We start from the raw sequence: 26963 nt of genomic DNA on the forward strand, positions 1-26963 counted from the left end.
ATGTATTAATTCATACATGACCACAAAATCATGAGGAAATCTAGTGTTTTTAAATTTTTATTAACTGAGTTCAAGATAAATAGCAATCTTCTCAACAAATCATCCCAGCTGATCACGATAATGAGCTACAATGATACCTGTCTGACTTAATATACACATACTATGATGGGGCCTGTTTAAAAGGAGAGGGAGTCATTTAAACTTATTCCTAGGTTTATATAGTATATCATACAGCATCCACTGTGAGCAATAATGAAAAGTAAAGAAATATAAATGCATAGCGTTATATGTGCTTCAAGTCAGTTATATTAATGTTTTTTCTTCTATTGAAAAAGGCAAGATGTGCAATATGTCAGAAAATTACACTTTATAGATACAGGTTCATTTTTCATTAAATGCAGTGAAGTGGAGAGAGTCAATGCTGGACTCGGTGTTGAAGATTGGTCACATAGTTTACATATATATGGATGTAAATGTAACAAGCTTAATGATGCAGCGAGTTGTCTTTATGTCATGATTTTGGCCTGGATATTAAAATGTCATACTGAAAATTACAAACCTAATCAAAAGGAAAGAAAATAATCATAGCATTTGTGTAAATAACAGAGGGATATATATTCATTGTTTAACTAATTCAAAACTTCATACACAGGTGTATCATAAATATCAAGGGATTTAATGGGAATTTTCTTCTCTGTTTTCTGAATGAAAGTTTGGCAATATATATATATGCACTTTTCTGTGTTATAAATAAAACATCATTTATTTTAAGATTATGAATACCTTGTCTGCTTTTCCAGTTATAATATATTTCAAATAATTTTAAGTATTTTTTAATATTAAGTACAGGTAAAGGATTCCAATTCCAAATAGGTCTCCAATTTTCTATGGAATAACATTGAAGTTTGTTTCCTGATAAAGGAACACTGGAGGCAAATAATGCTAGTAGTAGAAAGCTCAGGCTGAAGGAGTGGGGCTATTATATATAATATACTGTTATACATGGTGTATTATGCTGCATGTTGTCCACAATACTGTCAGGGTGATGAGTCAGTGTTAATTAATTGCTATAAATATCACAGAGAACAAGAAACATCCCTAATGGAGACATCACATTATCAATGGAATCTGTGTCAATCTACCATCAAATGAGAATGGCACCTTTCGCAACAAAATATAATGCAAGTACATATATATATGTAAAATCATGGAGAGCAAATCAGGGAATCTTCTCTGGTAGCTCAATGGGGGAGGCAGGACAACGGAGAAATTCTGTGGGACAGAAAATTCCTGTCATCTCTGACTTGCACTTGCTGTATGATGGAAAAGGTTTCCTATTGGCCGATATTGCTTGGTCACATGGTTAACAAAACTGGCAATGCAGTGGTGAGTGGAGGTCTTGCATATGATTATAAGCATTCACTAAGGATCAGTCATCATCCAGCTCTCTTACATACGCTAACGGGAAGTAACCATTCTGGAGGAAAAAAAACCAAAAATCATTAAAACTGTGCACTTTAGATTTTACATCACAAGAATTTTTAAATCAAATATTCTTTAAAAGATTTAATCTATTCTGGCTTATGCTGATTTAAATTTAGATAATACTGAAGAAAAATGAAGAAAATTGGCCAACCTTTCCTGTGACGCAGTGCTCTCCCTTCCACCAGCCTTTATCACTTCCTGTTTTACTGAGGATGGCCACTTTGTCTCCGCGACACAAGGACAGCTGAGACGTAGCAGTGGCCGCGTAATCGTACACCGCTTCTGCGTAGCCCAGAATCCGTGCATCTGAGAAACAGACATTATAAGATTACTTTGGTTAGAAGTCCCAAGATTAGAAAACAAAATAACTTAGATTACTGTACATCACTTAATTTTTCGTGACACCTTATTTTCATAAGATAGTCATTAATGGCTCTTTAAAAGGGAGACAAAATTTTCAATAATTGTGATTACTGCTTTTATATTCTCTTTGGGAATACTAATATACATAAGAACTTTAGTTTCAGGTGCACATTGCCTACCGTAATTACTCAAAAAAGAGTTCTCGTGAATAAGAAGTGATTTACAGTAATTCTTTTCTTGACTTACTAGCCCCTCCTCCAGCCTGAGATTTGAAAGGAAATTTTAGAACTGTATCCACCCCGGGAAAACTATCTGCTAGTGAGTTATCCTGATAGAACTCCACTAATTCCTGTAAAAGGATTCCACAATCAGAAACAAAGTCAATGATCAAACAGACAAACAGATACATTTTTTGAGAGAATGAAATATTAAAAAATATCAAAATAATAAGTTCATTAAGTTCCATCTAAATTAAATATGGTAGTGTACATCTGCTGTTAGTTTCCTAGGTATGTCTCACCTTCACCGTTTTGAAGTTCTTGTCCATACTTAATCTATAGAATCCCTCTTCATCCTTGCGAACTTTAATATGCTGTACAGAATTATTTCTAAAATCAAATGTGGGAGGCATTAAAATAAACTTTACCTGCATCTTTGTGGGATACGAGGAGTCTGCATGCAGTCATATGACAGTCATATGACTAGAGTCACATGACAAGATACTAGCTGAGAAACTGGTATAAAGGGTTCATGCTTCTCTCTATACTTGTACTTACACATCTAGCAGTAGACATCAACGATGTGGGTATGAAAGGAAACAGGGACCATCCATAGCAAGACAGACTTCCAGAAACTTTTAGGTTTCATATTGTTTAATTGCTTTTTTTTAATGATAAATGTGTGGTGTGGATTTCGTGTGCTATGGATGCCCCGTTTGATTTTGCCTTCAGAACTAAGACAACCTATAAGGACAGCCTTGAGCATGCCAATATACTCACAGGTAGAGAAGAAAAGAATTTAGTATCAGCTAAATAAAACAAGCCTTCTGCATTCTTCTCCACTCTGATGTGACGAACCTGGTTATCATACCTACAATACGAAGGACATGCAGAATAGCTGGATATAACCGTATAGTCACATGCAAGATTCAGAACTATATATATAACATGTTGGAAACTGTTATTTACAATCATGCATAATAACCATCAATACTAAAAGTTTTTTTTACATGTCTAATTTAACATTCTAAGTTAAGTGTTTGAAAAGAGCACTTAGTTTTTTTCTAGGTCACAATCTCTAATCTCAATCTTTGTACAACAAAAAGGTCCTAAATTTGTTAATAATACTTGCAAGCAATAGTCATTTTTCAACATTCCAAACTTGTTTTCACTGAGAGATAAATTTCATTTATAAAATCAAATAAAAATTTTTTTTTAAAGAAAAATACCAACAAAGGCATATAAGAAGAAATAACATGAAATGTCAATCAAAACAAAATATTATCAAATAAATACATCAAATGAAAAATGTGGATATAAACTAATTATTAACATTAATAATTAACATCACTCTGCTATACAGCAAGACAAACAATACAACTGAAAAATATTTCTGCATATCTAAAACAAATAAACTTTATACAGTAATTCTTATGTACAAATTTAAATACAACATTACCATCTATCATCTCCTTCTCTAGAAACATTTTTTTTTCATAATTTATATAAACTAAAAATATCTAAATGTATAAAATTGCCCCCCCCCCCCCCCCCCCCGGTACACTCAAATGATGCTAGCCTTTGCCGCTGCATTTCATTTCCGAAATTAAGCATAGCATTTCCGACATTTTTTAATTTCATTTCCGACATTTTTTGTTTTCATTTCCGACATAGTTTTGTTTTCATTTCCGGAATTTACCTGTGCGGCAATTCAATGTTTTCTAAGTAAGTGAAAATGGAATTTTAAAAGTATTTATTACAAAATATTGATAAAATAATAATAATAATAAAAAACAAGAGGCCCAAGGGCCTTGAATCGCTCTTCTGATAAATTGTACAACCTATCACTTGTATTTGAAGCCTCTAACCCTAAGTATCCTAAGACCAAAGTTGCATCACCTGACAAAGTTTGATTATTCTAAGCCAATAAATACCTAAGATAATTAAAAATAGCCATAAAATGTCGAAAGTAGGTCATCGTGACCTACATTTTAGTCAACATTTTTCAGAGTCCCAAGATGCATCTGCTGACTAAGTTTGATAATTCTAAGCCAATAAATACCTGAGATATTCAAAAGTAGGTCACTGTGACCTACTTTTTGGTCGACATTCTCGCAAAACCCAAGATGCATTAACTGACAAAGTATGATGATTCTAAACCAATAAGTACCGGAGATACTTAAATATAGCCATAAAATGTCAAAAGTAGGTCACTGTGACCTACTTTTTGGTTGTCATTCTTGGAAAACCGAAGATGCATCAACTGACAAAGTTTGATGATTCTAAGCCAATAAGTACTGGAGATACATGTACTTAAATATAGCCGCGAAATGTCAAAAGTAGGTCATCGTGACCTACATTTTGGTTGACATTTTTTAGAGTCCCAAGCTGCATCTGCTGACCAAGTTTGATAATTCTATGCCAATAAATACCTGAGATATTCAAAAGTAGGTCACCATGACCTACTTTTTTGTTGACATTCTTGGAAAACTGAAGATGCATCAACTAACAAAGTATGATGATTCTAAACCAATAAGTACCGGAAATACTTAAATATAGCCAAAAAATGTCAAAAGTAGGTCACCGTGACCTAATTTTTGGTGGACACTCTCCGAAAACCTAAAATCCATCAACTCACAAAGTTTGATGATTCTAAGCCAATAAATACCTAAGATACTGAAATATAGCCATAAAATGTCGAAAGTAGGTCACCATGACCTAATTTTTGGTCGTCACTCTTCGAAAACCCAAAATCCATCAACTCACAAAGTTTGATGATTCTAAGCCAATAAATACCTAAGATACTTAAATCTAGCCATAAAATGTCAAAAGTAGGTCACCGTGACCTACATTTTGGTCGACATTTTTCAGAGTCCCAAGATGCATCTCCTGACCAAGTTTGATGATCGTAGGTCTGAAGGTAATCAAAATATGCCTTTTAAACAATATTTGAAAACATATGCCTGCAAAATTCTAAAAGTAGGTCACAGTGACCTACTTTTTCTTAAATATGTTTTAAGGTCCCAAGATGCAGCAACTTACAAGATTTAATGATTCTAACCCTTTCAGTGCCTGAAATAATGGGATTAAATGTTTTATAAAGGATAAGACATAAAGTTCAAAAAGTAGGTCACAGTGACCTACTTTTAAGTTGACGTTGTTCAAGGACCCAAAATGCATCAACTGACAAAGTTTGATGATCATAGGCTTTAAAGTGTCCAAAATATGCCTTAAAATCAATTTGAAAACAAATGCCCGCAAAATTAAAAAAAGTAGGTCACCGTGACCTACTTTTGAGTTAACATGATGTGAAGTCCTAAGATGCATCAACTTACAAGATTTGATGATCCTAGTCCTTATAGTAAGCAAAATGTAAACATTTTTATTAACGGTAAATTTAGGTCAACTTTAAAGTGACCTTGAGACCACGCCCTTTGCCCCAGGGTCATGCCTCGAACAATTTTTAATCTTCAACATATCCTGATCCTTGTGTGTAAGTTTGGTGAAAATCTGCCTGGTGGTTCTGGAGAAGAAGATTTTTTAGCAACCAGTACTTTTGGTTTTGTTTTCCTAATTATCTCCCCTTGTTTTAGGGTCCCAACCCTTATTTTAGTATAAATGGTAGCCCTTGGGCCAAGGATACCCTGTGACAAATTTGACACTGATTGGCCAAGGGGTTCTTGAGTTATGGCCCATATTCTAAAAAGTTAACGCACACCGCACGACGCACACCGCACAAATGGCCATAGCATTAGCTCTTTGAGCCTTTGGCTCAGAAGAGCTAAAAACATCTACATATATATGCATACATGTAGCACTAAGTCTAGGTAAAAGAATTCAATGAGCATAAACTTTTTCACCACATCTAAAGTGCACTAAATTAAATGTCAGTGACAACACCACACTTATGTCCAAGTCATTGATAGATTTACAAAACTCGGATAATGGATTTCAAAGATTTATTTAAGATTTTTTCTTTAAAATTTTCATAAGTAAAGTATTCAGATCTGTTATTAAAATTACTACATATGTATCTGAAAAATGTCGGAAATGAAAACAAAAAAATGTCGGAAATGAAAAGTTGATAATTACCAAAATTTCCGGAAATGAAATGCAGCCGCCTTTGCACTGTAGTTATTCACACCATTTTAAAGGGGGCCAACTGGGGTTTCCATTGCATAATTTCATTAATTGGTAGATTGATTTCTTTATTATGTGTGTTGATTCATTATGAACAAAACATTATTAAAAAAATGCTATTAATAAGTTTTTTTTTTAAAGAATTAAAGTATCATTTTTAAAATTTCTCCAGAAATCCTAAAAAATTGTAATATTTAGATGTATTTTATAACACAGGGACATTTTGACATTTCAATTACTGTATAGGGGATAAATTTCACGGGTTGTAATTTTCACGTTTTTCTCTTCTTTGGCACAATCACGGTTTCTTGAATTCACGGAATTTGTATATATTAAAAGTTTCCTCCCTTATCTATACCTATTGAAAACTTATTCACTGTTTCTTGAATTCACGGATTCATTAACACCGTGAATATAGCGAATATTAACACCGCGAGCTATTTTCCCCCTATACAGTACCCAAATAGAAACCAGATGGTGGAATTGTGTGTTTCTTACATAAAATAAAATTTAAAGGTTACAGTCTGAAACCTTTCAGTAAATACAGGCAGATGTATCTGATAATTTAAACTGTGTTTACCGAATACTAAGAGAGAGTTCCCCTCTCCTGCCTGGGTTCTCGCTGACTCGAATTAAGAATGTCCCGTTTGGCATGTTGCCAAGTCTGCGATTGGCAGTGTCTCTGTCCATTGGACCCACAAACCTAAATACAATAAAGCATAAAATCTTACTATTTCAATGTTATTTTACATAAATTTACTTTAAAAAAGATTAATTTTATTTGTAACGACAATCGACGTAATGGATAACTTTGATTCCAGTATAATCATACTTAAATATTAAACTTCCCTGGTTCATCACAACATAGAATGGCTGACATACCATTTATAGACATTGAGCTGACTGGACATTCCATCGCTATCCACATTAACATAGGGAACATTGTTAGCGGGGGAGTGGGGGCGGGGAGGGGATACAATACTGGGCGTTCCATTCTTCATTTTCACATCCAAATACGAGGGTTTTCTGCGGATCTGATGACAATAAAGAGCTGGTTACAAACATGTAGATCACATTCATATATAACAAGCCAATCAACATATACAAGCTCGACCTGCAGTTGACATTCATACGAAATCTCAGCAGCAATTCAATAAATCACAGCTTGGATGCCAACACACACAAATCACTGTCATTCAGAACAAAACTGGGGGTACATAAAGCTCATTCTGTGAGCCTTTTAACGGATTCTCACAGAGAATAACAGGGGAATAGTTGGTTGTTGGATAAGTGTATTTTCAAGTTATGTCTGTAAAATGTTGATTTATACAAATAATTCACATGCTGAAATGGGGGGGGGGGGTAATACTGCTTAAGCTTCATGCTTTCTCAAAAATTTCTATTTGAAAATGACCTACCAAACTGCATTACCATCATATGCTTTATTCTTCTGTTTCAAAAACAAAGTCAGCAAAGTATTTGGGTTACTTTGTTATAAAAAAAAGTAATACAGCATAATAATACAAATTCTAACTCCAGACACCGAGTTATTAGATTGACAGATGTTTTATCATTACAGAACATGACATCTTACCCTTGGATTATTTTCCTCTTGCACAAGTTGTGAAGGGAACCAGCCCTCATCTCCATTCAGCAGTCCCTAAAATTGTAAAAAGATGTTACCAATGATACTGATTCTTCAACAGCTTACATATAGCAATTAATGTGTTCTTACTCCATGTTCTGTTAAATTACGTAGAAAGTATCTACAGCCATTTAGTTTCTGAAATTAACTATAGGATCTTTGTTTTACAGGTATCAGTCTCTCTGCTGTAAACACTTACTTTCCACCACTGAGCGTCATTGTTTAGTAGCTTTATCACATCGTCTTTCTGAAAGCTCAAGGCTGGGCGGCCTGCCCCGGGGCTGGGAGTGCCATTGTAATTACATAGAGCTCGAACCTGCCCTGTAAAGTCACGTATATTTACAATTAAACACTGTAAGTCAATGTGTACAATTAAGACATCTACTGAGGGAATACATGTATATATGAGAGGTTGCATTCCATTCAAAACAAAAAAAGTCTGAATGACGTTAAGTTCAGCATGCTTTTCACAAGACCTCCATCTAAGAAACAACCTGTGAAATCTGGTTACAGACAGACAGAAAAAGTTTTAAGTAATTTGTCATAAAAATAATGTATTAACAAAAGAGAAGAAAGCATGAGTGATGAATATGGCAAGCTAATGAAGCTGGTGTTTTAATGCAAAGTGTAAAGATAAGAAACTGTAAGAGAATTTGTAGATATGGATGTAAATTTTATATCAATCATTGCAAATGAAAACAAATCAACTGAATAACGTAAAACTTGATATACAATGTGCTGGAAAAGATGATTTAATGACATGCATTCAAAAGCATGAACTTCATACTCAATAAAAAAATATGATTTGGCAAATAAGTTGTTTGGAGAGTTTTATGTAGTACATTGTATTCTTTAAGTTGTTTAGTAAATAAGCATCATAAATACTGTATTATGTTGTGTGATTTTAAATCATTCAGTAAAGTAATTTACATTGATAAATACTTAGAGACACTAACTTCTGTATGATGTAAGAAATCTTAGATCAAAAACTGTCCCAAACTTTGCAAGAAAAGAAGTCAGTGTACCGATTTTCATAAAACTTTTCAGTAAATGAAATAAATCTAACAAAAGTTATATTTTGTTTTAAATGTACCAGTACATGTACTAAAAAATTGACAAATTTAACACTAGGTATTCCTGAAATATGAAAGAAATATTATTTTTTTTAATTTAATCTCTTCCTATCATCCAGTTGTTACACATAATACTAAACAGTTTTCTGTTTCCAGACAATGGTTCCAAATCACAAGAAATAAACAAACTGTACAAACATTAAACTCCTCTAAACCAGGAACATACTGGGGTTTTTCTCAAACCAAACCCTACTAGGACTTTTAACATTTAAAGAAAGCTACATTTGCAGGGAAGATGGAGGGAAGAAACGTGGAAGAAGAACTTACTATGCTGAACATGAGTGGGTGACCTCCCTACAATGTGTAATGGAGTGGATCAAAGTCAAATGTATGAACAATAAATCTCAGTAGAAAGACAAATGTGGAAAATGACAAAAAATGTACAGCTAGCTTGTTATGCAGAATATGAACAATTCTGAAACATTCTATGTTGTAAACATGTGAAGATTTTTCTCATATATCTGTAAAAAATATTCTGAAAGAATGTTACAATCAACAAGAAAAATATTATTGGTAACATCATAATTCCATTTTTAATGACAATGAATAATCTATAAATAATCTACAGTAATATACAAGAAAATAAAAAAAATTTTTACATTTGATGCAGTAGAGTTATTGCAATATTCTTGAAATATAAATATTTTTTTAATTCTTAAATATTCATGAAGTGAAAAATACTGTCCATGAAATCATGCTTTATAATTAGGAGGGTGTCAAGTTTATCTATAAAGAAAAGCTGTATTGCTTTGGTATACATGTACATAGAGACAAAGATCTCAATCTTCTCCTGAGGCTGATAAACCAGATCAAAAGGAAACAAGAAATTTAATTCCTACAGAAAAAAATTCATTCACCAAACATTCTACAGTTTATGTTCATATCATGCACCAATATCTGCATTAAGCCCTCTATCAAAACAGAAATGTAGAACTTAATGAACATAGTATCTTAGTGACATGCAGTAACAGACACAGTCTCCCTAAACTGAGTACAAACAAGCCATTTTGAATGAACCAGAGAGATTCTGAAAAAGACATAAAAATCACATTCCCAGAACTTCTTATATGATCATGCATTCAGTCATGCAATAAATTGACTTACGTTCACAAATAATACTAGTGGTTCGTCTACTCTCAAAGCGTGATATTGAACTACTTTCCCTGATCGATAGCGATCTACGGCGTTCATGAACCACATCCAAAGTTCTAAATGTTTCTGCACAAACCAAGCATAATGAATTGTTCTAGCATAGAAATAAGGACTACAATGACAAGTTTATGCTCAATTTTGCAGTGTGTGTACATTGTACATAGGAGAAGCTTGGATAAAATGCGTAATAGATGTTTAGGTAAGATAATATGAATTGGCAATCTAGATGTTTTTTTTTAAATCATGTGCAGGATTTGCCCTTTGAGTGTTTCTTTGTAATATGTAACATATCCTGAGGGAAAACTCATGTCCTGTGTGTAGCATGCTTGCAAGTGATAACACTCAACAACAATAAAGATTGGGGGAGAAACCATCATAGTGCTTAACTTACCTATCACTCGAGCTGGAATGGGTGGCACTGAAAAATAAAAACAGAATATTATATACTGTAAATCACTTTTTATTCGCGAGAACTTTAATTTACGCGAGACAGTATGCTCGCGAAAATTTGATACTCGCGTATAATAGTATTCCTTAAGATTATATAGAGCAATAACCACAATTCGTGAAAATTTTGTCTCGCTTATCAAGAGTCAATGATTATCTCGCGAAAATAAGGTGTCGCGAAAATTTAGTGATCTACAGTACATCAAAATCAACTCAAACTAGTTTTATTAGTTATGGGGTCAGTTAGAGATGTTCTCCAAATCGTTCTTAAGTCCCTTTTTTGGTGTCTTATTTCCTGTAAGATTCATTAATAAGGCAATAAAATATACATGTAATCATTATGGTCAATTAACATACGTAAAATCATATTGTTTTGTGAAAGCAAATTTTGAGGTATTGATATGTGGGGATTTGATTTTGTGATAGGAGAAGTGTTGAGTAGTAATGCATATTAAATTTGATATTTTGCGATGGTCATGAATTCTATACTCCATACTTCTAAAACAACAAAATTGAACCCCCATGAAAATTAGTATCTTACCTCTACTGCCTGTATTTGGAGGTTTGCCAATACATTCCTTATGCACAGCAATATCACTTCCTGGGTCTGAAAACACAAACAATACTTATGAGGTAAACTATGACAATTCTGCTACATGTACTGCTGGTAGATTGTTTAATTAGAAAGATTATTTTCCTTGAATTGAATAATGATAATTCATGATATCTTATTAAATCAATTATTAAAGATCTATCTTCATCACAGGGATCATTGGGATATGAAAAAACTTTTAATCTTAAACTCTTGACAAAACAAAGAAATCATACCTGTACACTTGTAACCCTGGAAAAACACACCTCTGAAAAAAGTGATCAAAAATATACATATAAAACAGACATAAGTCATTAAAAGTAAACATTACAAAAGCCTTTTGTCCCTATTAATTCCAGTATACAGCTTTATGATTATTATTTAAAATAATAACTGTTTTGACCAGTTATGAATAGCTCTTAGACAAATTGTATAGAGATCTAAGTATACGGTTAATTTGCTGTCTAGGATTCTTACCTCAGAAGTTTATGACACACACTACATTCCGTAGGCTTATCAAACGTGTGCATCACATAATTTATCCCTTGTGGAGGGGAAGCATTCTCTCTGAAATTGGAAGAAATTGTTCACATATTTCTGAACAATTTGAATTTTCCACAACTTTCTTTGATACAAGAGCAAAAGAAAAGGGAATTTTCTTAGGGGAAATCTTTTTCCTAGTTAACATGCCAAAGGCAAATAAAATGAAATGTGATAAATCTCAAAAATCTGTAAACAGGGCAAAAATCATGGACCCTGGATATTTCAGAGGTGGGATCAGGTGCCAAGGAGGATTAAGCTTCCCCCATTGACCGGTCACAACAGCCATGAGCCATATGTAATGATCAGGTACACAGAACATCTCTTAGTTGAATTCAGTATAAAAACAAAGGCTTATCAAATGGTATGAAACATCAGCCAAAATATGTCCCAATGATGGGGCATACATGTACAGTGGACCCTCATTTATCTGGACGCTTTGGTTCCTAGTCAATTTGTCCGGATATGTGAAGTATTCGGATATCTGAATTACCAGTTAAACGAGACAAAATAGCATTTAAAAATCCAGATATCTGGCGTCCGGATATCTGAAGGTACACTGTATTTGCTAAAGAGGTCATTTATTTTGCCAAACAATAATCTAATCAATGATTAATTAGCATTTAAAAGTGCTCTAAATACTTTATTAATAAAAAAATCAAATCCATAATTAAGCAAGAGATACATGTAATAACATGTTACTATCTTTTTAGTTTTAATTTACCTGCAGCAAGCACAATTTGCATTTTATTAAGGTACTTGGACACAAGATTTGAAGTTAATATTTTCTTTATAATATTACGACATATATTTTAAAAGCATTTCACACAAAAATTAAATTAAATCTGTGTCCAAGTACCTTTGAAGAAGTTTAATAGCTGGTGCCGCTACCTTTGAATTGCATCATTTTACATAATTTGTAAATAATTATGTTTTCATTAACAGATATTTAAAAAAGAGGGGATCTAGAAAATGGTTAATTTCTTGACACATTACTATTATCCAGATCTCAAACTTAAACCATACTTTTAGTATTAATGAATCAAAATGTTGAGATATAAACTGCACCTAAAAACAATCTGCTGATTTTTTTAAAGATAAGTGGTCTTTAAATACATACAATGCCAGTTTTATTGCATCGATCCATTTAGCCCTTGTGTCCTCTGTTTTGGCAAAGAATGTAAATGCATTTGAGCCATCTTTCTTAGCCATTATAAAAGAACTGGTCCACTACAAAGAAAATTACAAACCTTACCATGATATACAATGTATTACGTTTTCAAATTCATTGCAATGACATTCAATTGAAAATGAGCAAGCTCTGTATATCATTATAAAACCCTGATGTTCATTATTTGTAAATGTATAAACTTTAATTGAACTATCCGTTCTGTTTAAATATTTACTCCATTTTTGTATTCATGTTTTTTGTATAAATGCTCAAAGTAGGCCATAGATCACAAATGTCCAAATCAGGAACATATTAACTATGCCCCCCTCCCATCTGTTACATTGTGTTGGATGTGTTCTATGTCCCCCTCCCATCTGTTACATTGTGTTGGATGTGTACAATCCCCCCACCTGTTACATTGTGTTGTACACTACCTTTTCCCCGAGATGCTGGGTTTCCCCCCACCTGTTACATTGTGTTGTACACTACCTTTTCCCCGCGATGCTGGGTTTCCCCCCACCTGTTACGTTGTGTTGTACATTACCTTTTCCCAGCGACCCTGGGTTTCCCCCCACCTATTACATTGAGTTGTACACTACCTTTTCTCCACGATGCTGGGTTTCCCCCCACCTGTTACATTGTGTTGTACACTACCTTTTCCCCGCAATGCTGGGTTTCCCCCCACCTGTTACATTGTGTTGTACACTACCTTTTCCCCGCGATGCTGGGTTTCCCCCCACCTGTTACATTGTGTTGTACACTACCTTTTCCCCGAGATGCTGGGTTTCCCCCACCTGTTACATTGTGTTGTACACTACCATTTCCCCGCGACGCTGGGTTTCCCCCCACCTGTTACACTGTGTTGTACACTACCTTTTCCCTGCGACTCTGGGTTTCCCCCCACCTGTTACATTGTGTTGTACACTACCTTTTCCCTGCGACTCTGGGTTTCCCCCCACCTGTTACATTGTGTTGTACACTACTTTTTCCCCGCGATGCTGGGTTTCCCCCCACCTGTTAAACTGTGTTGTACACTACCTTTTCCCTGCGACTCTGGGTTTCCCCCCACCTGTTACACTGTGTTGTACACTACCTTTTCCCTGCGACTCTGGGTTTCCCCCCACCTGTTACATTGTGTTGTACACTACCTTTTCCCCGCGATGCTGGGTTTCCCCCCACCTGTTACATTGTGTTGTACACTACCTTTTCCCTGCGACTCTGGGTTTCCCCCACCTGTTACACTGTGTTGTACACTACCTTTTCCCTGCGACTCTGGGTTTCCCCCCACCTGTTACATTGTGTTGTACACTACCTTTTCCCCACGACGCTGGGTTTCCCCCCACCTGTTACATTGTGTTGTACACTACCTTTTCCCCGCGATGCTGGGTTTCCCCCCACCTGTTACATTGTGTTGTACGCTACCTTTTCCCCACGACGTTGGGTTTCCCCCCCACCTGTTACGTTGTGTTGTACACTACCTTTTCCCCGCGTCGCTGGGTTTCCCTGTTGGCAGGCTGCTGATCATGGACTTTATACACTGCCAGAATGATGGCCTCTTTAAAACTGTAAGATTCCCCCTGTAATACACAAGAAGCAGGGATCAGTATATGGTATTAACATACATTTCTGTGAAGAGATACAGAAATACTTAATGATGATCTTAAATGATTAAACTGTGTTGAAATGCTAACCCATCAGATTCAGCTTAAAAAGAAGTACTATTCTCTCTTCAACTTTGTAGCACGTAAAGCAAGTATCAGAATACATAAATATCTAAAGATGGAATGTGAAACATTGCAATCCATATCATGATACAGTTACAATGTATCATGACATATCATGACACACATCTGCAGTTTTGTAACAATCCTAAATAATTATGCAAGTTTGGTTTGAATACCACATTTGATTAGCCACGAAAAAACCTTAATGATGAGTATTCTCAACTCTTCTGAACCTTATAATATAAGGCCAATGCAGCATAGGAACAAATATACATTGTACTAAACATGTATTAGCAAGTTTGGTTTATATACTTGCACAAACAATATCTATACAAGGAATAAAACACAAGTCACTCCAACCTAAAATGTAGAAAGTCCTAGCATCCAGCTACTGTACATCTAGTTATATGCAAGTTTTAATATTATTACCTGAACTAAACAATGTTTTGAATTATGCATTGAAAGAAATACAGGTATAAAGATGGAAAGTTGGATGGATAGACATACAGACAATATCAGTATATCTTCACCAACTTTAGATGAATTAAGTGTAATTAAAACTTGAAATAATTTTCATACAAGTAATGAAATCAAAAGAAAGAGTTTTGACACTCTGTTTTGTGTCTTTTTTTCTCTACATTTTTATTTTCAACAAAGTGAGAGTTTAAAATCTAAAATCATAGGCAGGATTCTGGGCACCAACTCCTCTAATTCACCCAAACCATGACGATACCAATAAAACTGGTGTCATACAAAAAACAAAATACCCATACATGTATATCCACCACTAGAAATGAATGGATTTGAAACATGGAAATGAATGGCATTTATCTATAATACAGCAAGGCTTATTATTATCGAGGTAAAAGGTAAATCATGCATTTAAAAAAGCATACAACATTCATATATATTTTAAACCAAGAAAAGCTTGCAAAATAAAAAATTACAATATTAAATAAACCTGATTATGCAAAATTAAAAATAAAAACTTACCTGTGTAAACTTAAACAATTGCAATATCATCTAATAATTTAGGCTAAGTAAAACCTGTTAAAGTTAGGGTCTTTCTATACTTTTCCTCATTTAAAGGAATAAAATATCTGTGTCAGATGTAAGCCATAAAGATAAGACTCACATCCACAATCTATTGCTGTATGTTTTGCCTTGGATCTCAATTTTCACCATTTTATTAATATATCTGTATTACTAGACATTTAATTGAGAGGATCTCAATGATTCACTGAAATGTTCAAACAGAATGTCTGGGAAACAGGGTGGTGTAAAATAACCCACTTTTTCCATTGATTGGTTCCCCTTTTTCCTTGGTTAAAGGTTTTATTCCATATGACTGGGAAAGATGATTTCATTCATGACATGCCATGCCAGTTAGTATCATGTTCACTGCTACTGTACTGATCAATGGTAATCAGTTAAAGTGATGTGACTGGTCTAATTTTATAACAAATGTCTTACAAGATTTAAGAAGAAAAAGAATTATATGTCTAATGCTCAAAATCAAAAGATAAAAACATTCCAAAAAAATAACTGTAATTAAATGAGGATGAACATTCTATAAAAGGCAATATAAGTAGACACTTAAGTTTTGTTACACATTTAAAATGAGCCTTCTCCACTCTAACAAGGAATTCCCGTCATTTAAATCACATCACCTTGTTGTTGACACGATTTAGAGTTTGGATACAGTTTAGATCAGCTGGTCATTCAGTATATAGTTTGCTACAACAGATAATTTCTTACCGAAAATAAACGATCCACCATCTGGGGAAAAGCACATAATGAAAAGAATCAATTTAATGTTAGCAAGGAATAAAAACCCTCCCAAAAATCAAACTTTGTCATACGTAACAAGGTGTTCTATAATTTCAGTCTTTTTCAGGATATGAACCAAGAAAGTTGTGTCATTTAATGCTGAATTGTACAAGTGAGTGTATTATGATTTTCTCTCCTTCCTATCTCTCTATCCATGAAACAAACTAAATGAAATCAGAGCTAGTAGATTGTGCAAAGTAGTTATTATTTCAGTGAATTTCCTTATTTATCAAAAAATAACTTCCTTTTTTATGTAAATTTATATTAATAACAAATAAATCCACTAAAAATAGATACTGCTTAATAATGAAAAAAAATCATTCACAAATGAAACAACCTAACAACATTTCTGGACAACAATTAAAAAATGCACAACAAATAATTCATGCATAAAAAATATCATGTCTCACTCACAGAACAATACAATATAACAATGTATAATGAAATAATCCTTTGCTCTCTATGTATAGTACATAACAACATGTGATGATCTTCAATATGCAGTTAGCTTTCTAATCCTATTATATTTCTTCTGATGTGCATAGAATATAAAGTCTTGTTATAACAGAGAAACATTCCACTTACCCTTGCCTTGCACATCAGCATGACTTTGTCAAAGAGGAATATGTACCTGTCAAAGAAAGAAGAAAGTATTCAAATAATCAGATGAACATTATAAAACAAAAAACTCGCACAAGTCACTTTCTCTTCCTGATAAATGAATAATAACAATATAATAATGATATGTAATTATAGTGCTGAAACCCAATACTATATCCATCAACTTCACAGACATGACTTCAACAATTCTACGTAACTAAGCCTTGATTGAAAGTTTACAAACTGCAGCTAAGGTGTTATGTCAGGATTATCATCCTTGTGGGTTTTTTGTTTTTGTTTGTTTGTTTTTTTTGTTTGTTTGTTTTTTTTGGGGGGGTTGGGGGGTTGGGGGGTGGTTCATTTCATAAAATACGTTTTTATGACTTCCCTAATTCTGACTCTATTATCTGTGTGGTTTTTATGACTTACCTAATTCTGACTCTATTATCTGTCTGGTTTTTATGACTTACCTAATTCTGACTCTATTATCTGTCTGGTTTTTATGACTTACCTAATTCTGACTCTATTATCTGTGTGGTTTTTTACTTTTAATTCTCCATCCTTCTGAAGTCTGCCATAATCTTTTAATGTAGTGTTGGCAGGCTAAAGAAATATATCAAAGTTGACTTTAAAACAGATGAAAACATGCCTAACTTGAACTTAAGATGACCTCTTTTTAAATTCCACACTTTTTAATGGATTTTATTTGAACATATTTATAGTAAAATTACAGTAACTACATTGGACTGCATAACATTGCTTATAGGTAGAAAATACTTAAAGGTAAAAAAAAAAAAGTTTTAATTTTAAAAAATAAAGCAGTACACAGCTTTTCATTCGAGACTATTACATAATGATAAGTAGCTAAATCTGTTAAAGGCATGTTTTACAACTCCATGCAATATTTTATTTTTATTTTTCTAATAAATGGGCATTTGATTTCCATTATTGCAAAGACAAAGGTAATGGGAATATACATGTATATAGTTACACAGAAATTCACATTTCAGCTAATACGCAGTGTCTGTTCTATATCTGCAAACTTTATCGGATGCATTAACAAATCTAATATCATTACACAGTATATTCTCTTCTACATATTTGGCAGGCTTAGGTATTGGCAATATTTTGGTAAAAAAAAAAAATCACACAAACTATAAACATGATAAACAAGTTGAAACTCACAGTTTTTGGTAGGTACTGTTTAAATGTAACAGTTTGTGCTAGATTTATATGATCTACAGATTTCTGATTCACATGTATTGTTGAACTAATCTACTGATTTATAACTTATAGAACTAATCTACTGATGAACTATTTATAACTCATTGAACTAATCTACTGGTGAGCTATTTATAACTTAATCAGGATCTACCAAATTGCATAGAAAACAAGTGGTCATACCATTTGAAGGTCTCCAATGCTGAAAAAATAAGTTAGAACACATCAGAACATACACATTATATCCATATACATTATACTTGTGAAATGCATTCATTGAGAGAAATGAATTAAACATAATGGTACTGACTGCTGAGTAAAAAGATGATTACCTGGCCTGTATTTCACTGATTAGCTGTAAGGTCTCATTGTCTCTCTTTACTTCATTAACATACAATGATAAATCCTGAAATATCCATAAATTCTCAATAATTGGTAATAAAGATCCTTTACAAATTCTGCTTTTCTAAATGAAATTTAATGCTATAATAAGTTCATGAACTATAGGACTAACTTGACCCTAGAATTCTACAGACATGTGATTTCTATAAATAGAACATGGATTGAAGTTGTACTCACCATCATGGCCTCCAGGCCCTCCTGAAGTGAATCTTTATCTTCCGCAGTTTTCCCTGATTGCTTTATTAACTCCTGAAAAATAAACATTATGCCTTATTATTTGTGAAATATTACCAAAACACTTAATATAACAGTAAGTTCTGAATTTAGAATACATTTGAATTGATCTCAACATGAAATTTGACACATACCCTTAATAATAAATGGTACTTCAATACTCTCTGCATTGGCACATGGAGCAAATCTCTCAGTTTAAATTTACCTTCATTCGCTTTCTTTTCACATGCCTGAAATATCAACCAAAAAAAAATGTCTGCTTCATGTTGTAACATTACATTCTAATCTTTTAAAAGCTGCACTGCATGTACAGAATATTCCATGATTTATGGTTTTGAGACCAAAGGAACATAACTCATACTTGATTCACCCACATTTGTACAATGTTGTATGTACATGTAGTTCTTGCTGCTAAACAAATTTCAGCTACTTCATTCTTTCTCTAAACATCATTAATTTCTCAGAATATAGTACACCCTAAATACAAGAACAGACTGAATTTCTCAGTATAGAGTACACCCTAAACACAAGCAGAGACTGGATTTCTCAGTATGGAGTACACCCTAAATACAAGAAGAGACTGAATTTCTCAGTATATAGTACACCCTAAAACAGACTGAATTTCTCAGTATAGAGTACACCCTAAATGCAAGCACAGACTGAATTTCTCAGCATGGAGTACACCCTAAAACAAACACAGACTGAATTTCTCAGTATCGAGTACACCCTTAATACGAGCATAGAATGAATTTCTCAGTATGGAGTACACCCTAAACACACAAGCAGACTGAATTTCTCAGTATGGAGTACACCCTAACATAAGAAGAATCCACATCCAGCAGTGGTGTATGGTCCCCTCGGAATATCTTCACTATTATTCACCTCTATTTGTGTTCTGATGTTTTCACTCCTTTTTAACACATCCTCCAGTTTTTCCTGGGCCTTAGGCATGTCTGAGCAATAGTTACCATACAAAAGCAAGCTCTTCTTATATTTCACAAACACTTCACCAATTTTTTTATTTCCCATCACACAAGCTTCCTGTAATTCCAGCTGAAATTTCTTATGAATTTCCAATAGTTTCTGAAAAAATTATAAAAAATAAATAGAAAATTTAAACAATGTTTTTAACAGGTTGCATTGTTATAAACGATAAAAAATATTGTTCTGAATTAAAATCAACGTACTTCTATGTGTGCAAAAATAACATCTCTGTCAGCAGGAGGGATAATGTCTCTTAAAGGTTTAATGAAATGCTGAAAGAACAAAGAGATAAAAAATAAGTTGGTAAACATTTAACGACTGGATTGATAATATCTTACATCTTGATACATGTGAATATGATAACAAGTTCTAGATACGTACAGTTTGAATCATTCGCAATGCCTCTACATAGTTTTTCTCTGTATCGTGGAGTTCTTTTATACAGAAGTCCCGTTTTGTGACAGGAGGTGGTAGTTCAGAGACCTACAGTATACACACAAAAGAAATGACATTCTAGTGTACCCAGTACATTTTTTCTTTGTTAGGCCAAAATAAAATTATAGTTTGTTTGGAATTGCCTCCCGCCTCATTGAAATGCCCCCCTCCTGAAAAAATTTTATTGACCAAAAGTAGGAAGATTTTTTTTTAATTTAATCAATTTTTTTTTTGCCCATTACATGTATCACACGCACCATACAAAACACTGAAATGTAGTGTCAGATCTATGTAAAATTAGGTATTTTTGTTCTGAGATTTTTATCAAAAATTTATAATTTATCTTCAATTTAAAAAAAAAAATAATTTCCCTCCCTCCCTCCTGTGTCTGAAACCCTCCAGGCGGCAATGCCAAACAAACAATTTTTTAAGGATGGCCTTATCACTCTATAACATACTCATATTAAAACACTAACACTCTTTAATGAACTTGTATTAAAACAATGCAAATTATTTTACATTATGAAGTAACAAACTGGATACTGGATTCTTAAGAGTTTGTATACTGTATACACTGACATTCATATTACACAGTCACATACAGGTATAAATCAGATCGAATCACTTTCAATATTACATTTACTACAACAAAAATTAGGAAACATACACAAGAAATGGAAAATAAAAGAAATGAATATACATGTATCTAATAAACCCTGGTTTTCCAATTGATTTTTTAAAATATTTCTTTTATTTTTTATTATATGAATATTAACCGATCTATCTTTTGTTTTATTCCTGTTTTTCTTGTTTGCATTATTTTTATATTTTTCCTAATGGTTTTTTACCGGTAAATCTATTTTTTTAGCTTTATTTTTTTTTATCTATTTGTTTCATTTTTTTTAAATGTACCGGTATATACTATTATTTTAAAATTTTAAAAGGCTAATGAATTACTACAACTTTTAATTTTGTTATTTCAGCAAGAACTGAGTATCTTCTTAAACAGTTTCTTTCATGTTTTATATTTATACAATATGTCCAACTAAAAAAAAAAAAAACACTTATGAAATAGGCTAGTAAGCCTGATTTTATCATGTTTATATGCTTATACTTATCAATTCAATTTTTGAATCATGTGCAGATATGCTTTTTTCAATATAGATAAAGTCTGGCAAAGAATCAAAATCTCCAAGAAAATGAATAATAATGGGATTATGTATCTTACACTAGACTCCCTTCTATGTCTCCGTCTACATAGATCTTCATAAATTTCATCATCATCTTCCTGATACACGTGATCGTAGATTTCTTCATTATCATCAAGGTCATGACGTCTATCAACCAAACAAAATATAATTGCATGCTGGGTCCAAAATAAAGCACCATGGTCAAAACATAAAACAAGTGCTCTTAAAAGATTCATTACTGGTGAGTCAGAATTAAGATTCATGTCAAGTAAAATGATCAGTTAAAATAATACTTTGGTCATGAAAATAAAATCTGCGTTAACACTATTGCAGAAGAATGTAAGCATAACTTTATAAATATCTTTCTTCCAACTACAAATATGCAAATAACTGCACCAGTAATGACATACCTGTGTCTCATAAACAAAAAAAAATAACAAATGAAACAACTTTTACAAAACAACAAACACAACGATTGAAACATCAACAAAAATGATACCAAAGTTGACATAAACTGAAGGGGAGTGTAGAACAACATCTGAAACAGGAAGTCATGTGACACATATCAAAGTCACATGACTCTGTACCTGATGGTCGCTCGGTTTAAGAGAGCAGAGATCTTGATAGATTTTTTCATCTTCATCCTGAGTAGACAATAGGCTATACTCATCTGGCATTTCATGGTTCCTGTTCAGGGGTATATTCAATTCGATCAGATTCCGTAAACAAGTTATTAAAGAAACACAACATCCCTGTACCAAACAAATCTTACCATGTATCTTACAGAACAAAAAATATTTATCTATAAATACTGCTCATCTCTGATCACTTTGTAATTACATGTGTGAAATGCACAAGGAGAATTGCATGTGTCTCTAGACAAATTTTACTGAACAGTCACAATATGAAAGCTAAAATTCTTTCTTCAGTACTGATTGTATGATTTATATATCTATACTGGAAGAATTAGTCACATATACTCCCACTAATGAAAAAATATTTCCTGTAGAAACAAAACTTTTCTCCATAGTCTTATCAATTGGACCTGACTAAAGTAAAATCAGAACATTCCATAAAAATTTATCATTACTTTCCACTGAAAAATCAGAACATACCATAAATGTTTAATATACATGTACTAAAAACTCTCCAATGAACAATCACAACATATCGTAATGGATTAACATACTACATGTAGAAACTTTAACATGCTGTCAACTTTTGACATACAGTATATTGTAAAGCCAGTCCAGTGAAATTCCCTGTGTAACAATCCCTACTCAGTACTTACAAGGCCAGCTTAGGGAGATTCCCTCTGTAATGCCCCCTATTCAGTACTTACAAAGCCAGGTCAGGGAGATTCCCTCTGTAATGCCCCCTATTCAGTACTTACAAAGCCAGGTCAGGGAGATTCCCTATGTAATGCCCCCTATTCAGTACTTTCAAAGCCAGGTCAAGGAGATTCCCTCTGTAATTGGCCCTATACAGTACTTACAAAGCCAGGTCTGGGAGATCCCTATTCAGTACTTACAAAGCCAGGTCAGGGAGATTCCCTCTGTACTGACCCCTATTCAGTACTTACAAAGCCAGGTCAGGGAGATTCCCTCTGTAATGCCCCCTACTCAGTACTTACAAAGCCAGGTCAGGGAGATTCCCTCTGTATTGCCCCCTACTCAGTACTTACAAAGCCAGGTCAGGGAGATTCCCTCTGTACTGACCCCTATTCAGTACTTACAAAGCCAGGTCAGAGAGATTCCCTCTGTAATGCCCCCTACTCAGTACTTACAAAGCCAGGTCAGGGAGATTCCCTATGTAATGCTCCCTATTCAGTACTTACAAAGCAAGGTGGAGAGACTCCCTCTGTAATGCCCGCTACTCGGTACTTATAATGCCAGATTGCTGAGATTCCCTATTTCAGTACATACAAAGCCAGGTCAGGGAGATTCCCTCTGTAATGCCCTCTATTCAGTACTTACAAAGCCAGGTCAGAGAGATTCCCTCTGTAATGCCCCCTATTCAGTACTTACAAAGCCAGGTCAGGGAGATTCCCTATTCAGTACTTACAAAGCCAGGTCGAGGACATTCCCTCTGTAATGCTCCCTACTCAGTACTTACAAAGCCAGGTCGGGGAGATTCCCTCTGTAATGCCCCCTACTCAGTACTTACAAAGCCAGGTCAGGGAGATTCCCTCTGTAATGCCCCCTACTCAGTACTTACAAAGCCAGGTCAGGGAGATTCCCTCTGTAATGCTCCCTACTTAGTACTTACAAAGCCAGGTCAGGGAGATTCCCTATTCAGTACTTACAAAGCCAGGTCGAGGAGATTCCCTCTGTAATGCTCCCTACTCAGTACTTACAAAGCCAGGTTGTGGAGATTCCCTACTGTACTTACAGAGCCAGGTCGGGCAGATTCCCATAGATATCCTCGTCCTCGTCGGTGTACCTGCGGGAGGGTCTGTGGGGTGTGGTCTGCTCGGGAGGAAAGCCACTACAAAAATGATTCAAGCAGAGTCAAAAAGCACCGCATGCCTGCACCCCTAAACAACACTAGCTAGTCCTACAAGTTCCTGGCCAGGTGTAAGAAAAATACTGAAACCTTGAAGATTGGTTTAAGGCTTTATGTGTGTTTTTTATGGATATGCTTTACCTGTACATCAGGCTTCCATTTTTTTACTCTAACCTAAGTTTTATGATATTAATTTACTGTACTATTATCTCATATGTTGTCATTCTATCACTGTATATACATTCATACCAATAGAAGGATAAAGTGTATTTTCTTATATTGTTAAATTATAAAAACATTTGAGTTGTATAGATCTGTTTTCTTTGACAGATTTTTATGTAGACCAGTAAAAACTTAGCTGTCATTGCTGACTAAAAGTGCATGTAAAATGATAATAAAGCTTTCATGAGCTAAAATCTGTGATTAGTTTCTAAAGTTAATAACCTTTTTTTTTACCATAATGAAAAAAAAATCATAACAAGGGCAATTAATTTTATTAAAAATTAGTTTACATTCTACTACAACAAAAATTGAATACATGTATCTATCTCTGGACTTGATTCTCTATCTATTGCTTTGATTTTCAAGTTCTGTGAATTCAGTAATTAAATATTTGTATTGTGTACTGTAGAAAGATTCACATTGTGATACTGACTGTGTTAATCTGGTGTTGTGAAAATACATGATATATGATAGTAATTTCACCTGGAGTTAAATGTCAATTCTAGAGTAGCAAAGAGGTGCTATGAGAACTACTAGCATGCCCATATCTGTGAGCATGACATGGATCTTTGGCAAAACTTTAAACCACAAGGAAGCATTCCACAAGAGTCACATGCCATTTGCCATTTTTTTATTACTCACTTTGCTAAATCTTCTAAAGAATTGTAATATTCATGATCAACGGAACGTGGTGAGGGAGCATTAAAACCACTAAAACAGAAGTCATTTTACAAATCGCATGAATCTCTACGGAATCTAATTATCAAAATTTTCTATTCCAGTATGAATAATAGGTATTGAGTTTTGCTGTCATTGGAAAAAATAAATAGTATGAGCACATGTATATATATATTCTGATATTATGTGAATAACCCCCCCCCCCCAAAAAAAAACTTCAACATTCAGTTATCTCTTTCTCCTTGAAAGAAATATGTTGTATCAATTCATCAAAATTAATGTTTGTAGGTATTATACAACTTTAAAGAAAATCCAATACCTGCATTTTCTTCTGGCAATCGGTGTCTTTGATAACTTTGACAGTGTATTTAAAACCTGAAAATTATATATACATGCATTTGAGTATGACCGTAGCACTTCATAAAGGAATGAAAATTGAAAAAATATTATTCTGTTAAGAATTACCAAGCTTGCTAATATGTATTATAGAATATTTTATTACATTTCTGTTCATAAAGATGATAAATTCTAGATTTAATTGAAGACCTACCTTTCTGAAATCTTTGACCTCAAACAAATCCAATGGGTCAAATAAATCACTTGGACTTAAACCAAAATGTGTTTGGCATGTCTGTAGAAAAGTTCTAATATTCTTCAAGCAGAGGAACTGAAAAGAGAAAAAAAAAATCTTTAGAGAAATATATAGTTTTTCCACAAGTATTTTTTTAAATTAATGAAATCAACATGCTTTTCTGTAAACTTTTCTGCAAAATTACTTTAAATCCCCTGTTTGATTGACAAGACTGTTTGACTGAAAAACAAAAAAGTCTGAAACTCCAGTTTAATTCCGCCAGATTTGTACTTGAGTTAAAACATGAAAATCAGCTACGTCTTAAAAATTTCATTATGCTACAAGTGTATGGATTGAAGTGCCTGAAATGTCATTGCAAACTCAAAATAAGAAAGCTTTGTAAAGGATTAATTTTCAGATATTATGCTGCACCACAAAAAGTAATGGGATTGCATTTAAAAGTTAAAAGAAATTCAATATAATTTCATTAAATTATAATGTTCAAGTTCAAGTTCATTATCAAAACCGTTTTTCCTTATCGCGCTTCTGTTTATCAACCAAACTGCTACCGACAGGATAAGGATGTAAATTAAAATCCTCGATCAGGTGCGATATACAAACCCACTCCACTCAACTAGGAAGTAACCGATCACTATTATTCTACTTCATAGATATGCCATATAGCAACTTAAATTCAATCAAATTTACCATAAATAAAACTCAGTAGATTTTCTATGCCCCACAAATGTATACATTATGTTAGATAAAAAGAGAAAACGTTCCATAAATGTACAGAATCCATACAAACCTGTGATAACTGAGGTCTCTGGCTGAAGTCTTTCAAGTCCACCGAGCCTGGAGACAGGTTGTTCAACAAATGACATATAAGTACTCCATCTCGCAAAGCCTGAGCTAAGTCAAATGCACTGGCATTAGCTTGTGTTGCTCTGTGTTCTTCGGGTAAAATGTTACATCGAACTAGCCAGTCAGCACAGTGCTTCCACTCATCCGTCGCCATTTTGAATACACTAAGCTACTTGGGATTCCCCCTTACTGAGAACAAAAATAAAAGGCAAACAGAAATCCAACATGATTGAAAAAAACAGTCATTTTTACTTCAATGAAAGTAATAGACAAAACTTCATTTATTTCACTTTGAATAAAGAAATAATAGTTTATACGAAAATAAAGTTTTAGCTCTACTCTTTATGTGACCTTGACATTTGAGCTACAGTGTTGTCATGCAAGGTGCTCTGTATGCACTGCTAGTTAAATAAAGCCCCTGATTCCACTCTGCTAGACTGATTTGGAGGAAATAAGGTGCGTATGTAATAACCTAGATATTTTTTAAAGAAAAAATATCGGTATGATTATTACAAGTTAATTTCATGAAGCTATAATAGGGACTGTATGTCTCTGTATGGAACGCCATCACTGCCTTATAGCATACAACTATGCATTTATTATGTCAATATATCATT

At 33.7% G+C, this 26963-nt stretch overlaps 1 protein-coding gene across 10 annotated transcripts; it reads right to left on the bottom strand.

Moving 5' to 3' along the window:
* Positions 1-41: 41 nt before the first annotated feature.
* On the bottom strand, positions 42-26547 carry LOC134243109 (guanine nucleotide exchange factor VAV2-like). Of its 10 annotated transcripts, none has more exons than XM_062725322.1 (32): positions 26291-26547; positions 25462-25578; positions 25231-25286; positions 23898-23993; positions 21545-21653; positions 20263-20364; positions 20085-20153; positions 19780-19980; positions 19032-19127; positions 18841-18912; positions 18594-18667; positions 18445-18463; positions 18226-18240; positions 17552-17643; positions 17026-17071; positions 16369-16389; positions 14365-14463; positions 12836-12945; positions 11653-11742; positions 11412-11443; positions 11125-11190; positions 10528-10554; positions 10089-10202; positions 9252-9278; positions 8051-8172; positions 7801-7866; positions 7089-7240; positions 6787-6909; positions 2369-2456; positions 2095-2197; positions 1637-1791; positions 42-1477 (listed from the first exon to the last, which is right to left on the bottom strand). In XM_062725322.1, the coding sequence occupies exons 1-32, from the start codon at positions 26498-26500 to the stop codon at positions 1430-1432; spliced, it is 2817 nt and encodes a 938-aa protein (XP_062581306.1). In that variant the 5' UTR covers positions 26501-26547; the 3' UTR covers positions 42-1429. The 10 variants fall into 10 exon arrangements, with proteins under 10 accessions (XP_062581306.1, XP_062581305.1, XP_062581313.1 ...); XM_062725321.1 differs by lacking the exon at positions 2369-2456 and adding an exon at positions 2847-2937; XM_062725329.1 differs by lacking the exons at positions 2369-2456; positions 7089-7240 and adding exons at positions 2847-2937; positions 7625-7656.
* Positions 26548-26963: the final 416 nt, after the last annotated feature.

The sequence above is a fragment of the Saccostrea cucullata genome, unplaced genomic scaffold (genome assembly GCF_032062105.1).
Source record: "Saccostrea cucullata isolate Sc308-1 unplaced genomic scaffold, CSIRO_AGI_Scuc_v1 ctg2624, whole genome shotgun sequence".
NCBI lineage: Eukaryota > Metazoa > Mollusca > Bivalvia > Ostreida > Ostreidae > Saccostrea > Saccostrea cuccullata.